The sequence below is a fragment of the Rhodamnia argentea genome, chromosome 11, assembly GCF_020921035.1.
Source record: "Rhodamnia argentea isolate NSW1041297 chromosome 11, ASM2092103v1, whole genome shotgun sequence".
NCBI classification, from domain to species: Eukaryota; Viridiplantae; Streptophyta; class Magnoliopsida; order Myrtales; family Myrtaceae; genus Rhodamnia; species Rhodamnia argentea.
In genome coordinates, this window is record NC_063160.1 from 6,028,241 (window position 1) to 6,043,024 (window position 14,784).

The 14,784-nt window shown below is 37.8% G+C and overlaps 1 protein-coding gene and 1 non-coding gene across 2 annotated transcripts; one reads left to right on the forward strand and one right to left on the reverse strand.

The window, feature by feature from the left end:
• Positions 1-2,112: 2,112 nt before the first annotated feature.
• LOC115742164 (NADH dehydrogenase [ubiquinone] 1 beta subcomplex subunit 9-like) lies at positions 2,113-5,031 on the reverse strand. The gene is made up of 6 exons (XM_030676287.2): positions 4,769-5,031; positions 4,617-4,658; positions 4,032-4,113; positions 3,603-3,658; positions 2,702-2,775; positions 2,113-2,295 (listed from the first exon to the last, which is right to left on the reverse strand). Exons 1-5 carry the CDS (start codon positions 4,925-4,927, stop codon positions 2,734-2,736), a joined length of 381 nt encoding a protein of 126 aa, XP_030532147.1. The 5' UTR covers positions 4,928-5,031; the 3' UTR covers positions 2,113-2,295; positions 2,702-2,733.
• An 8,849-nt stretch (positions 5,032-13,880) lies between these two features.
• TRNAE-CUC lies at positions 13,881-13,953 on the forward strand. The gene has a single exon. It is a non-coding gene; the product is annotated as a tRNA-Glu (tRNA).
• The last annotated feature ends 831 nt before the right edge of the window (positions 13,954-14,784 follow it).

A 14,784-nucleotide genomic window follows, 5' to 3' on the forward strand; every position in this document is an offset into this window, starting at 1 on the left:
AATGGAGCCTTAGGCTCCATTTGCTTCGCGGAGTTGAGTTGTTTTTGAAAAATATTTTTCAATAAGTTTTTTTTTAGGAAAATGACTATTTTTCGATGTTCGACTAAAATCCGAAAATGAGTTGGAAATTATATTTCGTCTTTCAGTATGGAAAATATGATTTGATTTTCCTCCATGCACTCCTTTTAAAAGGTTTCTATCTTTTATTCATATTTTATTTTAAAAAATACTGAATTTTTACTTTATATTTTCTTTTTCTTTTCATATTCTATTCTATTATTCTCTTATCTTCTTTTTCTTTACCCTTCTTCTTCAACTAGCCACCGGCGAGCTTGCTCGAGGCCGAAGAGCTCGACCTCGTCGGCCTTGAGCCAGCACGGCTGGCAACAGACAGAGAGAAAAAAAGAAAAAACAGAAAAGGTAAAATATAAAAATATAAAAAAATTAGAATATTAAAAAAAAAAGAATTTTTTAAATTTATAAAAAGAAAATGAATGTGAAGGAGTGGAAAGAGGAAAGATAAGAGAAAATATTTTCCTCTTCTTAAAAAAAGGAAATCATTTTCTCTATTTTTCAAGGTGTTTTTCTCATGGATGAAAAACGTTTCCCTTGACTTATCTATTTTCTGTGAACCGGATACCGAAAAATTTAAAAATTATTTTTCGTAAAACGAAAGGAAACTTAAGCTCATGCTAATCGAGCGTCCAGCGGTTCCCAAAAATCCACCCTGTTGGACTTTTTCTAGTTTGTGATGCGCAGGGCACATGGAGCTACGAGCTTGTTGAGCTTGGAATCCACATGAGGAAGGTAGTGTGTTAACAGTTTGGCTTGTCTATGGGTACCCGCAAAAAGTAAACAAATCATCTTTCTAATCGGACAAGAAAAACAAATACCTAGCGACATGGATTTGGCTAAGCAACGAGATAAATTATAACATTTTACTTAACAAATGCGCTTAAGCATTAACTAAGTCGTTTAATACAAACACGCGATAAGTAGATTTTCTTTAAGATCATAAAGAGCATGGACTGAAATGTTTTGTATATTCCATTCTCTTGCCAATTCTTTTCATTCATATTTTAAGTTCAATATATCATTAAACGTATGAACCATCTAGAAAATACAAATGTGGATATGTAAAATCGATTACATTGAACAATCTTTTGAAGTTCAATATATTTGCATCATGGTCTCAACACTTTTTTTTTATCTATAACAAATAGGCATTACTTCAAAAATTATTTTAAGACACTCATTGATTAAACCCAATATGATGTAAGAGATCGTTTAATTAGAATACAACCCTACTTCAAAAAAGAAAAGAAAAGAAAGAAAGACACTACCATACCGAGAAAAAAAGTAAGTATAATCCTAATTTTAAGAGTGCTAGATGTATTATGTTACACATATTAAAATCTTGTGGCCGCAAAGGCCCGTCACTTGCACAGTATAAGATGATCTTTGGTTCTATTTTTTTTTTTTTACCCTTATTGACCCAATTACTCGAATAGGACAAGCTTTTATAAAGATTGCAACCGGTTGTACAAGTCTCCTAGCTCCCGAATAAATTCTTGTGGTTAAGTGAGATTAATCGTAATTGATATGGATAATCCCAACGCGTCATGTTCTATTTTCCTGTTACGATCGAGTTAATCGTTATAATGCAAACATGTGATGAATACATCTTTTTAATTTTCAAGAACATTAAGACTGTCTGAAATGATTTGTATTTCCCATTCTTTTGCCAATTCTTTTCTTTTTCCGTTAGCATTGGTAAACCCAACTTTTCCCTAGGACAAAATAAAATGACGTTGTGGGGAAATTCGCAAGGCAAATTACGAAGTTTAACGTACTTTGTTAATTATGCATGATCAAAAGACTCCATCTTCAACCCCGGCAGAAATTCTAAAACATGCAACCAGAAATTGAATACTTGGCTTGCGCTTGACCTTGGGCAGTCACTCCGAGTGCTCAACCAGAAGTCACAATGTGCTGTGGCAGGCTTATGTACACTACTGTCGTGTTGATGCCAAATCGACTGAAAAGCTGATCTATCCAAATATCAACATGCACAATGACCATTTTAAAAGAAACTAGAACAGAGCGGTCAGGGAGGCACGTTAATCTGCACTTCAAATCTTTCATCAAAACGTCAAAGTTAGAGAAAACACCCAAATACAAAGCAGTCACGAGTAACTGAACATCAAAGCCAACATTGAGCTTCATCATTATAACCGAAGCAAGATATTGGCCGTCAGAGCCATCTTTCGATCCCATTTCCATGACTCTCTCAGCCTGCAAAACAAAAAGTTACAGGATCTTTTCAGGGATTCAATCAACGACCGGGTCTACCTCAATCTGGGTCAACATGCAGGGCAGCTTATGTGCATGAGTACAGGGGGTGCATATGTGTGTGCGTATGTTCACATGTTTTGATCTGCATACTGCCTACTTATAGCACAGAATCTGTGGCAACTCGTACCAACAAAAAGAATGACTAGCCAAGAAATGGAAGGATTCAGGAAAAGCAAGCAGTCTAATGAGTAGTGGCTTCGTGAAAACAAAATTGAGACACTATCACTAATCAAAGGGGAAAAAAGCAAACAAATTCAACTCTACTAAATAAATCTTCAAAGTAACATCACGAACTGCTTAATGACAATTAAAAGAGCATAATAATGAGAAGGAGACACATGCTAACCTTTATTAACCAACAGGGAGCACTTGGTATTTTCAATCATTATCTTCACGACCATAATCATAAATTATCTCAATCTGCAAAAAGAGGATAGATTCGAAAATAGGGGATCAGTAAGCTTAAGATTTTTGTAGAACAGTTCACCACAATGTTGACAAAAATCCAGCGCTCACATTCACTTATGATCTGGAAAGAAGTAAACACACAGTGAGTACAACGCAAAATTGCTAATAAAGTCCTTTGGTTAAAAAGAGGAAGAAGCAAAAGAAGGGTCAGAAAGCATAACCAAGAGGGAAAATCAGACTATAGGCACTTCTTCAGAACTGACAAGTAGCAGAAAGTAGGCAGCATGCATTGTAGAATTTGAGCCGGAAGAGACGAGATGATGCCACAGGGAAGATAAATCTAACAGACTAGCAATTGATCACAATATGTGCACTAAAATAAGATTAACTGGCCAATCAGCATTTTAAAATCACCATCGAATGCACTGAAGAGCATATAGACCAGAAAAAACCTATATATAATTTGTGAACCCATCAAGATTTACTGACAAAGTTCTTCCACAGGTCAAATCACAGTAATGGAATGTCAATAAAAGGAAAGAGCACCGATGAGAGTGCAAAGCATACTGCATACATCCAGAAAATTGCAAACTGACTTGCACACAAATTGAGATCAACCCTTGTATGCCCTCACTGCTCATACTGTTGACCTATGATGCATAGCACATATAGAGCGAACAAATAGCTTTTCACTGAGATTACTAAGCATGGCCAACATCAGTGAGCAGAATGCCAACTAAAGATGAAATGAACATTCTCTTGCGAAGATCAAAATCATTAGTGGATTCATACATATGGATAGCCACGTATCAATCACTGTGATTATCAAGAACGCTTACCCCCGAAGGTGGTGTTGGGTTCCGAGTAAACTTGCTACCACCAGGAGCCCATGGCACTGCGATAAGATGCACAAGTGAATTGCAAGCCACAAATAGGAATCGGAAGAATACTCAATTCTTGAAAGGAAAAAGAACAACAGAAGAATGGAGGAAGTATAAAGATTTCACATCATTCCACCAATAAAAGAGGGCTAAGTTCAAGAACCCAACTGCATGCTAGGCAGAAACCAAGATGAGAGAATATATATGACAGAATGTCTACACTGTGATCTCATATATTCCAAATAAAACATGCAACCTTCATCTCATAGATTACTACATTTTGTGTGTCCAGTGATGAAGCCTCTCAAGCAGCTAAAAAAGGGGCTTCAGCTCATCAAAAGTAACAGTCCCATATTGAATCTAGTAGTGCTTCTAACCAGTACTTACCAATGTAAGGATCAGGGTGCCGCCACTTATTGTAGCTAGCTTCCGCATCAGCAATCAATCTGTCAATTGTATCAAGATCCTCCTGCATGTTTAAATTATAGCAAGCAAGCATTTTCACTGTACTGTCGTTACATTCATAAACCACATTGTCCGGTTACACCATTAGCTCGAAAGCAAAACAATGATTGGTTTAGGGAAAACCATTACCAAAATCAAAGCCACGCTTAACTGTCAAGGCTACTATTAGCAAATGGAAAGAAAGTGAAATTAACATCTCGAGCTCCACAAATGTATACACTCAGCATTCGCAGACAACAAAACTCTTATCCCTGATGATGCAAGACAGAACAAGCAAGCATGGAAACTTATGAAGATAAGCAGGACAATCAGCCTAAATGGTACACAGATAAAGTGCCCCCCTTTCCCCACTATGCTTTGGGTCTTATGTCATTTCAAATACCAATTTCCTACTTGAATCGAACGTAATCTCCCAGATCAGTAAAGTCACTGGGATCATAATCATCCATTCACAAAGTTAGAGTTCTCAAGATAGCACCGGACTGAGTATATCGAAGCGGGTCGTACCACGTGTTTGTTGGCTTCGAATCTCTCGCGTAAATCTGATGCCTGACGCAGAAAAAAACAATCAAGCATGACGATCAGCAGTCTAATGTTGAGATCGAGCGATTGAGGAAATGAGAAACCCTAAGAGAGAGAGAGAGAGAGAGAGAGAGTACGTCTTGGTAAAAGAGGTGGCGGTGTACGGCCCAGTTGAGAGTGTCCTTGAGGGCACGGCGGTAGAGAATACGGACTCTCTCCTTCTGAGCCGCCCTCCGAGTCAGATACCCCGCCGCCGACGTCGCCACCGCCGCCGCCGCCCCCGCCGCCGTGCTCATTCTTCTCTTTCTAGACGCTTCCCTCTGTTTCTCGCTCTCCGGTGATGAGGAGTTCAGTGTGACAGGTTGACTAGTGAAATCACGTCTTTTACTCCCGGTTCTAGAGCTGGGTTAACTTAACCCGATATTCATTTTTGGGTTTCAGTTACATTCAATTGGGGGAAAATTCCAAAAAAAAAGAAGAAGATCGAAGTACTTTCATTTTTTATAAATAAGAATTTTAAGTAAATTTTATTTTAAATAAGGACTTAGTGCTCTCATTTCTCTCAAATAAGATTAAGTAAACCTTATTTCAAATAAGAGCCCGAAATGGTCAAAAAATTTCAAAAAATAAATTGATTTTGAGAACATTTTCATCATTTTCCTTTATTTGAATTTTTTCTTTTTTATTAGTCTTTTCCTTTTTTCTTAAATTTTTTTTAAAAAACACACACACAGAGACGGGAGAGCGGTGAAGGCCGACGCCTCGACGAGGGTTGGCCACCTCGCCGACTAGAGGCAAGGGCCTTCCCGAATCTAGGAAGGGGTTGCAAGCCTTCCCCTGACCAAGGAGGGCTTGCTACCCCCTCCCTTGTCAAGGCGAGTGATGTCGCCTTCGTGGACCTCGCCGACCCCCCCACCGGAGGTAGGGTGGCGGACTCCCGCTTGTGCGGTTATTTTTTTTTAATTTAACAAAAAATAGAAAAATAACAAAATTAAAATGGAGAAATGACGAAAATGCGCTTTAACTCATGCCATGTTTGAAATTATATGGCTATTTCAAGGCCTTATTTAAAACTCGATATGTCACTTCGGGCCCTTCTTTAATATAAAGTTCACTTGACCCCTTATGTGAGAAAATAAAAGCACTTCGTGCCCTTATTTGGAATTTTCCCTTCAATTATTATCTCCTCCTAATATTATCATGACACTTTGAACCCCCCCCAAAAAAAAACAAGAAGAGTATATTGTCATGATATACTAGATGATTTTTTCTTCCTTTTTTTGTGTGGTAAAATTAGGTTTATAGCCTACGTGATGCGCGAGACGGTTGAAGAATAATTCGTGAATAATTTTAATTTAAAATTTACTTATTATGAAATTTATGAGGAGAAAAGAATATTAGTTTCTTATATAATTAACTTTTTTTTTTCATTTCACGTTGTCGCATTTAAGTACTTTCTTTTTTGTCCGAAATGTGTGCACTATCTTTATAATTTTTTCTTGAGTCCTTTCTCCTCGTTCGCTGACTTAAATATTGGACGGTCCTTTTTCTGGCCAAGCCTAAAAAGCATTTTTAACTTTTTAGTAAGCGGCTAGGTCCAACCCTCTAGAGTTTTGATTCATTTGAAAAGACCTAACGGGACGGAGAAAACTTGCGCATTCACAAGAACTATATCGGCTTTCATAAAATGATACCATATTACCAGAGCTAGTTCCATTATGCGGTAGGGATGTGAAAAAAAAAAGGTTGTTTTCTCCATATAATTCTTGAAAAAAGAAAAGAGAGAGAGAGAGAGAGCATTGTTCGAGGTATAAATGAAGTTATGGACTTACAAGGGGTGTAAAGAGGCCACACGTGAAGGGATTGTCCACTTGGGCGCTATGTTGTACCGATACGGGACACGACACGACATGTCAACACGTGATTTCTCGAAAAATAGAGAATTTTGATACACTGTAATACATGATATATTAAAGCTATATTTTTATATACACATGATAAATTATCTCTTAGACTTTGTTTTTAGTTTCACGACCAATATCAAACCCTACTTTTTCTTCCTCCCTATTCATTTAGTTCCGCATCCAACATCGGGGAAAGAAATAGAGAAAGAGAGGGAAAGCTTCTTATATAAAATGGGGGCTCGATGCATGATGCAACATACTGAGCTGGACGGGGTTGATGGGCCATCAGTAAGGCCCATGAGACTAGGGCTAGATTTGGGTTTTAAAGTATAAGATTTGTCTAAATTGACCTTGGGGCACACAAGTCTTAGCATGTCCCATTCATTGACTGCGTGTCAAAAACTCGGACATGCATGTCGGAGCGTGTCTGACCGTGTCCTAGCGTTTCAGGTGCGTGTTCGTGTTAACATAGGTTAGGCCTGAAAAGACCAGGCTTGGCTTTACTAGTATGCTGACCCTAAGGAAGAATATTGAGCCGAACTAAATTGACTTAGTTTGGTCGGGACAATTCCGATTTTCCCAAAAATAATTTAGCAAATGTTTTTTTTATAAATTCATTTATAAAAAATATTATTTGTAAATGGTCAAATCTTAAATCTAAAACATAAAATCCGGAAAGAAAAGGAAACCTTTAACAGTAAAAGAATTATTATGGAATTTGGAGGGGTAAATGCCACCTCCATTGAATTAACTCCTAGATTGAATAGGATCTATTTATGTACATGTACAATAACATGGTCTTTCTTGGGGTTTGCTTTTAAAAGGGACACATGAGACTCTAATTTGCAAGGGATTGATCATTCTATTTACATCTTTCTTGCACTCTTTGCTCATTCTGCCTCTCGATGGCATGTGTGTTTTGACTCATTCAACACTATGATCATACCCGCGACTTATTTGAATCAAAGATCGGCAAATTCACCATCCTTTTGTTTCTCGGTTGTTCTTTTAAATGGCATCCACACCCTCCTCCAAATCGAATTAATCGGATACAAACTGCAAAACCCCTTAATCCAAACATCGTTTCCACTTTAGTGGATCCAAATCTGCATGCCAATCTCCGAAACCTAACTCAGGCCTCAAAGAAACCCCGAGTGCAGAGCACCCGAAGTCATCAGCCGAATCGGTGACTACTCGGATCGCAAGGACAAACCCTCTTCGGTCTTCCAGATTAACATGGACAGGCAAACCGTCTGCATGCGCGCAGAGTTTCAGTACCGCGATTTCAACCTCGATGGCGTCTCTCTATCCGAGGAGGAAGATCTCGACGCGTTCTCCGAGAATTTCACGGCGATGCAGTTAGGACATGGAGGAACCTTCAATACTTTTGTACCCGAGACGCGAGGGAATCAAGAGTAAGATGAACAAATTTCTACAAATAATCCACCGCCACCATGGTGGCTCTAACTTCCTTTCTTTTTCTCTTTGTTGACTATGTTTTGAGAGAGAGAGAGAGAGAGAGAGAGAGATTGCATTGGGGTGAGGGCGAGATAGACTATAATGATGTTCTGCTCTCCATTGCATGTTTGAGCTCCTAATTTTGCCCCACATTACAGTGGTTCTCAATTCAAGGTTTAAAGAAGAAGCGAACGGTGTTCCCAATTCTTATTTTGGGGCAAAAGTTGCCATACGACATCCTTTAGGGCAATTAAAGCTGACTCACTTGCGAACCATGTCGAATTGTTTCTTAATGCACTTACTCCAAGAGCGAGTAGTCCTTGGGAGCGGTGGCTAGATATAGGGGTGGCTCATCGATGTTTCCTGGGGCTTGACTTGGACGACTTGCTACTAAAACAAAGACATGTCGGATGTCCGCTACCGTAAATCGCTAATGACACTTAAGTAATCATTTTTTTTTTTTATCAAAGTGACATTGAATTGACCATATGAAAAGTTTTGGTACTAAAGCCAGCGTCTTACGAAAGTTATGGTATTTTAATATCCCTTTCCCTCAATTAAAGTATCATATGTGACTTCAAATCAAAGCTAATAGATTCAAATATGCCTTGAAGCCTCAAGGGCTTTGTAAAATTCGAATTACTATAGCTATGCGTAGACAAATAATTAAAAGCAAGTAAGGAAAATAAATGGGATTTTTATCGAATCAGCTTAGATGGCTTACATTCTCGGATATCATTTTTGCTCGATGACTAAATTTGAACATAAACTTCTCAATGGACAGAGGGAAAATTGTCAAAAAAGTCCTACACCTATTGCGCTTTCGCCAATTCAATCCTAAACCTTTAAATTTTGTCAATTCGGTCTTAAACCTTTCGCATTTATACCAATTCAGTCCTAAACCTTTTGTATTTGTGTCAATTTAGTCTATTCGGCCAATTTTGGCCGATCGGAAGTGACGTGGATGCTAGCCTATGCTAACATGGATGTCGGCGCTGACGTGGATAAATTTGATTAAATTTCAAACTATTTTTATTATTTTTCTTTTTTTGTATTTCCTTTTTTTCCTTTCTCCTTCGTCGTTTCTTCTTCCTCTAACAAGCATATCCGACGGTGGCGATCGACCAAAGGCTAAGCCGCCGGTGGCCTCGCCGGCGTTGGGCGAGGCTGGCCATGGAGAGTCGCGACCTCGCCCAGGCCTAGATTTAGGCCGGGTGAGGTTGGCCAGATGCCGTCCTCGGACAACAAGTTGCGGCAAGTGTTAACGTCCACATCAGCATCGGCCAACATCCATGTCATCATCGCCTGGTCAAAATTGATTGGATGGACCAAAATGGTACAAACGTAAAAGGTTTAGGACTGAATTGACACAAAAAAAAAAGTTTAGGACTAAATTAGTATAAATGTAAAAGGTTTAGGATTGAATTGGCAAAATTAAAAGATTTAGGATTAAATTGACAAAAGTGCGATAGATTTATGACTTTTTTGATAATTTTACCGAAAATAATAAAGTGCGAGGTAAAGGTAAAAAGCTTATAGAACATGGCTGGAAAGCTTTTATATCTGAAGGCAATCACTGGAAACTAGGAAAACGAAGCTAATTCGAAGTTGAAATTCAAAACTTAATTAAAACCTAATCCAAATGATCTTCTTCAAATTTTGATGGCCTCCCTGATTGGCGTTGTGCGATTCTTCTCCACAGTTGAGTCTATATTGAATGTCTTCAGAGATGGTCATGTGTAGCTGTTTACGTGGGTGATTCCCGCTGAATTTTTAATGGACCGTTCCCTCGTACATTTTAATCATGCTCCTCTAAAATCTTTAATTGTCTCTTTGACTTGCGTTCTATTTCAAGGATGCTTGTTAACGCTCCCAATCCTTTAATTACAATTATCTCTTGGTCAATGCATCCTTCCCGATTCAGATTTCAAATTCTCGTCATACTTCAAGTTAATCCATCGTTGCCACGTGGCACGATTTTCACTTAAACTGTCCATGTTGGAGACTTCTATGAGATATTCAGCCACTCTCTCAATCGGTTTCATGGGCTAAATGCATTGTTATGATGTTTTATCATGAATGAACTTGTTTAGGAATTTTTTCGAGTGGGCATTATGGGTTAAGTGTATTGTTATGGGTTGGTTTAGGCCATTAGCATTTTATGTTTATTTACCCAGAGTTTTGCCCTGGTGTCGACAATGGTAAATTTTTGATGCGTCAGATGTCTTTCAGTATTTTCAAGTATGATTACATCTATTTTTGGAGTACTTTTTTTAGTTTATATACGCTATTGCTATGGCTTATATATAGTCTTGTGGTTCTGTTGGCCTAACTTTTCATTTTGGGCTTCTAAGCTTTTAAGGCCTGAGTTCCAATTTTAACTTGTATTACATTATATTTCCCTTAAATTTTGGAATTTGTCCTTCCCATATTGTTTCCTTTTTGTATATTTTCTGACCTAGACTCAAACTTAGTATTCTTAAATTTGACCCAAACCTAATTTGCTTACTCTCGAAAAGCTAGAGTCTCTCTTCCCCTGCATTCACCATGTAAACTTTCTTGAACTCTCAATTCGATCAAACAGCCGTTGACACCTAAATTTCGACTAATCTTTTTCAGTCATTTATTTTCATAAAAAATCAAGGATTAATTTTAATTCGTATGAAAAATGTTCAATTCATCATTCATATTTAATTTCTGTCAACCATGCATTGCATCATCATTTAACTAGACCAAGGGCAAGTGGTTAAAGCAAAATGTGATGAGTGATGGACCGGAGCCCGATGCAAAATGTGCATAATTTAGGAACACATGAAAATCCTTACGGGTAAGGTAATATTGCGTTGGAGATAATGCAATATTATCTTATAGGTAAATTAGGCACATTATCTCTTTAGTATTTGGTCTTCTTATTTGAATTTGGTATCTTATCCACTATTTAATGCTTGTCTTATCTTTGTTATTGTTATTTAAAGTTTGCACATAAATACACAATAATGCCCATAACGCATGCTCCCACTTGTGACTTGTCCCTCGGAAAATGTACATTAAGGGCAACATCTAACTTCAATCTTGAAGTATGATTGCGTCAATACAAGCGACTTGTACGTCAAATCCTCGATCTTGAGGAACGGACTGATAATTCCTAAATAGAATTTCAAGATTTACCCTATGTATATAAGGACGACTATAATTCTATATCATATTCACTTATTGGCCCTAGTCTCGGGGAACGTTGTGAATAAAAATCGGAATTTCAGATTTAAAGGTTTCTTTTATGGGCAATATTGTTTATTTTTGTTCAAATATCATGCTTTTCTTGTTTAATTAAATTCCTAAACAATCCCAAAAAAGATGCCTCATTTTCTTAAAGTAAATCACATTTTTTCTTCACTTTATTGCATGAAGATAACATTAATGAAATTTAAGACTATGGGCAATCAATTTCTTAAATCAAATTGGATCTTATTTCACTTTAGGATAGCTTTTTACTATCATTTTTCCTAATTCCGAAAATACACAAAAAATATAAAAAATATCATTCACATTGCATAGCATATAGTTTAGTTTTGTATTGTCATATTTGCCATGTTATTATGCCATGTCATGCATTTTCGCCATGTCATGTGCTACGCCATTCATGCATATCTCATGTTATATCCGTACGTCATTTTGCATACTAATTTTCGCATGTAGTACAGTCTTTGCCATGCCATTACATCTCACATGTCATATAGTTAGATTGAATTAGCATTGCATTTAATAAAAGAAAATCCCTAAAAAATCAATCAATTCAAATTGCCAAATCAAGGATTCTTCGTGAAAATTTGGAGCCGAAAGGGCATTAATTGAAAAATTAATGTAATCAAGTCCTCGAATCCTTTTAATCTCTGGTTTGTATGAAATAAAGTATTTTCTCCCGAATTATTTATTTAGACGTCTAATCTACCTACCACAAACGATTAGTGGCAGCTCCGAAATTGAAAACATCTTTGCATAATTAATCATGAACCTTAAGTCACGATTTGATAAAGCTTAGGAGAACTCGAACTAGGTTAGTTAATTCAATTTAATTAATCTGGTAAGCCATGACTTAATTACATTACAAGTATCAAAACTTGTGTACGGTGCTCACTTTAGGGCTAAAACTTTCAAAACTATCACTTAAGTGTCAATTTTTTTGAAAAACGATCATTTTAGTACCAAAACTTTCAAAATGATCACTTAAGTGCCAATTTTTTTAAAAACGATTACTTAAGTGTCAAATTTTTTGAAAAATACTCACTTCAGTGCCAACTCCAGCAAGCCACGTCAGCACAAATATTAATAAAAAATATGACACGTTGGATTGTCGACGATCCACATCAGTTCAAATCGGAGTTAGCACTGAAGTGATCAATTTTAAAAAATGTTGATATTTAAGTGATCGTTTTTAAAAAAAAGTTGGCACTTAAGTGATTGTTTTAAAAGTTTTGGCACTAAAGTGAGCGCCGTATACAAGTTTTAACACTTATAATGTACTTTAGCCGGTAATCCATTAACCTAAAATTTCCTAATTTTAGGTCGCGACAACAGTTGAAGTGTGGCATCTAAGATCGACCTTGACAACATTTTTTTTTTTTTTGGTAAGTTAAGTATGTATAAACTTTTCAAAGCACTAGGTAACAAAAGGGGCTGAACACAAAAACCTTGACCCAATTAGGACACAAGAAATTGTCCTAGAGGGGTCAAAGGTGATACAACGCAAAACAAGTGTGAGAACAAGGGCTAGATACCCTAAAAAGCCAAACAAGCGGCCAAACCCCAAAAGGGCAGATCGGCCAAGACAACGGCCAAAAAATCTAACATCTAGCAGGCTAAAACAAACTACTAAACGCCTAGGACCGGACCTCAAATATGGCAGAAGAAAGACCCCAGCTTCGTTGTAGCCGCCGATTCGAAGGGAGGTCGTCCACGCTTGCAAGGGAAAGTGCCTTATCCTTGACCACCTTGATGAGGTGTTTGATCAAACTCGGCACAAAAAGAGGCTTGTCACGAAATAAGATGTCGTTCCTGACGGTCCATATAAGATGAACAAGCGCTCCAAGGGAGAATCTGGAAATCCGGTGAGAGAAAGATTGGCCACCTATGTGTTTCACGGCCCAACGGATGTTGTCTTGCCACGGTTGGTTCCTCCAAGTCAAGTGACACTTAGTCGTCCAAAACCGAGCTTAGCTACCCGTGACCAAGCATCCAAAGAATAGATGATCCACGGAATCCGGTCTCCTCCGACAGAAGGCACAAGTACCTTCGGTAATCCTGCGGTAACAAAGCAACAAAATCTGGGTAGGTATGCGGTTGAGAGTAACTAACCCAAACAAAAGAGTGCCAAGGCACAACCCGTCCTTTGCTCCTGATTAATTCCCAAGTTGAAGCTACCTTGACAACATTTTTATGAACGAATATGTCAAGGATTATATGGAACAATTGGACAACTTGGTTTAGACTGCAGATACCATTTAGACGATTAATTAAAAAAAATGTTGTACTATCAAGAAAGCATGGGGTTTGTTCTGCTACAAAAGTAACAAACCAAAGCACATTTACGCCATAAAAGCTTGTACTTTTCCACCACATGAAGAATTCTCTCTCCTTTTCAAATCCCTACATTAATTCTATTTTGAACAGGGGCTAGTCAACTCGCCAATAATATGAGAGAGCATCTTCGATCGTGTTGGCCGACCTTTCTCTGATGAAGTAAAGCAGTGGTAATCTCGTCCTTAAATGTCGCTTTTCGTGACACACTACCACGTTCTTTTGCGGTTTACATCGCCAAGGGGAGGGACGGAGAGTCCACCTTGTCTGCAATTAGCTCCAAAAGCTATGTTATAATTAAGAAAGAGCAAGGTCCGTTGTAGTCTAGTTGGTTAGGATACTCGGCTCTCACCCGAGAGACCCGGGTTCAAGTCCCGGCAACGGAATTCTTTTGCATTTTTGTTTTTATTCTTATATTTTTTGATCCAACAAGAGCTGATCCAACAATTCAAGCTTTGAGACGTTTGTCAACTCCACCTTACCTTATATTTTCTCTCTCAGTAGGACTGCTTTCTACTACGAAGATGTCTTGTTAGATCTGAAAATCAAGGTGGAGAATCAGTTCTTCCCCCAGAGGATACTATCTTGCAGGCATTGAATAATGATCCCAAAATATACAATGTCTTCTGGACACCGAGCGATCATCTCATCATCGGATTTCTGCTACTTGGATTGTGGACATGGCGACTTTCTTGGAAATGATAGTCAACATGAGGGGTGAGCGGTTCCGGGTTCCTTACGGGTTTCACCTGGAATACGGAACCTACTCGTTGAAACAAGTTCCTCATTTTTTATAACCTGGAACCTACCCTATCACAAGTTCTAGGGTCGGTTCCAAGGTACCCGAGAATCTATAAATTTCTTTTATTTTCCTTTTTTTAATTAAGCAAAATAAGAGTGAACGTTACAATATCTAAGAGAAAGTAAATGTGAGTGATTTCGGGTTCTGTACATGTTACATTTAGAACCCGAAACCAATCTATAGGAATACGTTTTTCATTTTTTGGGACTTGAAACCTATCCATTGGAACACGTTTATCATTTTTTGGAACTTGAAACCTAAAAATTTGTTTGGCTCCAGATTATACACTCATTATTGGATGACATAGAATATTGTAGGATCGTGCAAAAATATATACCAAGAAAAATATCAAAATTTACTTCAGGATCTAGGGTCCAAGTTCCACTACCTAGAACATGGAACCTACTCGTTGGAA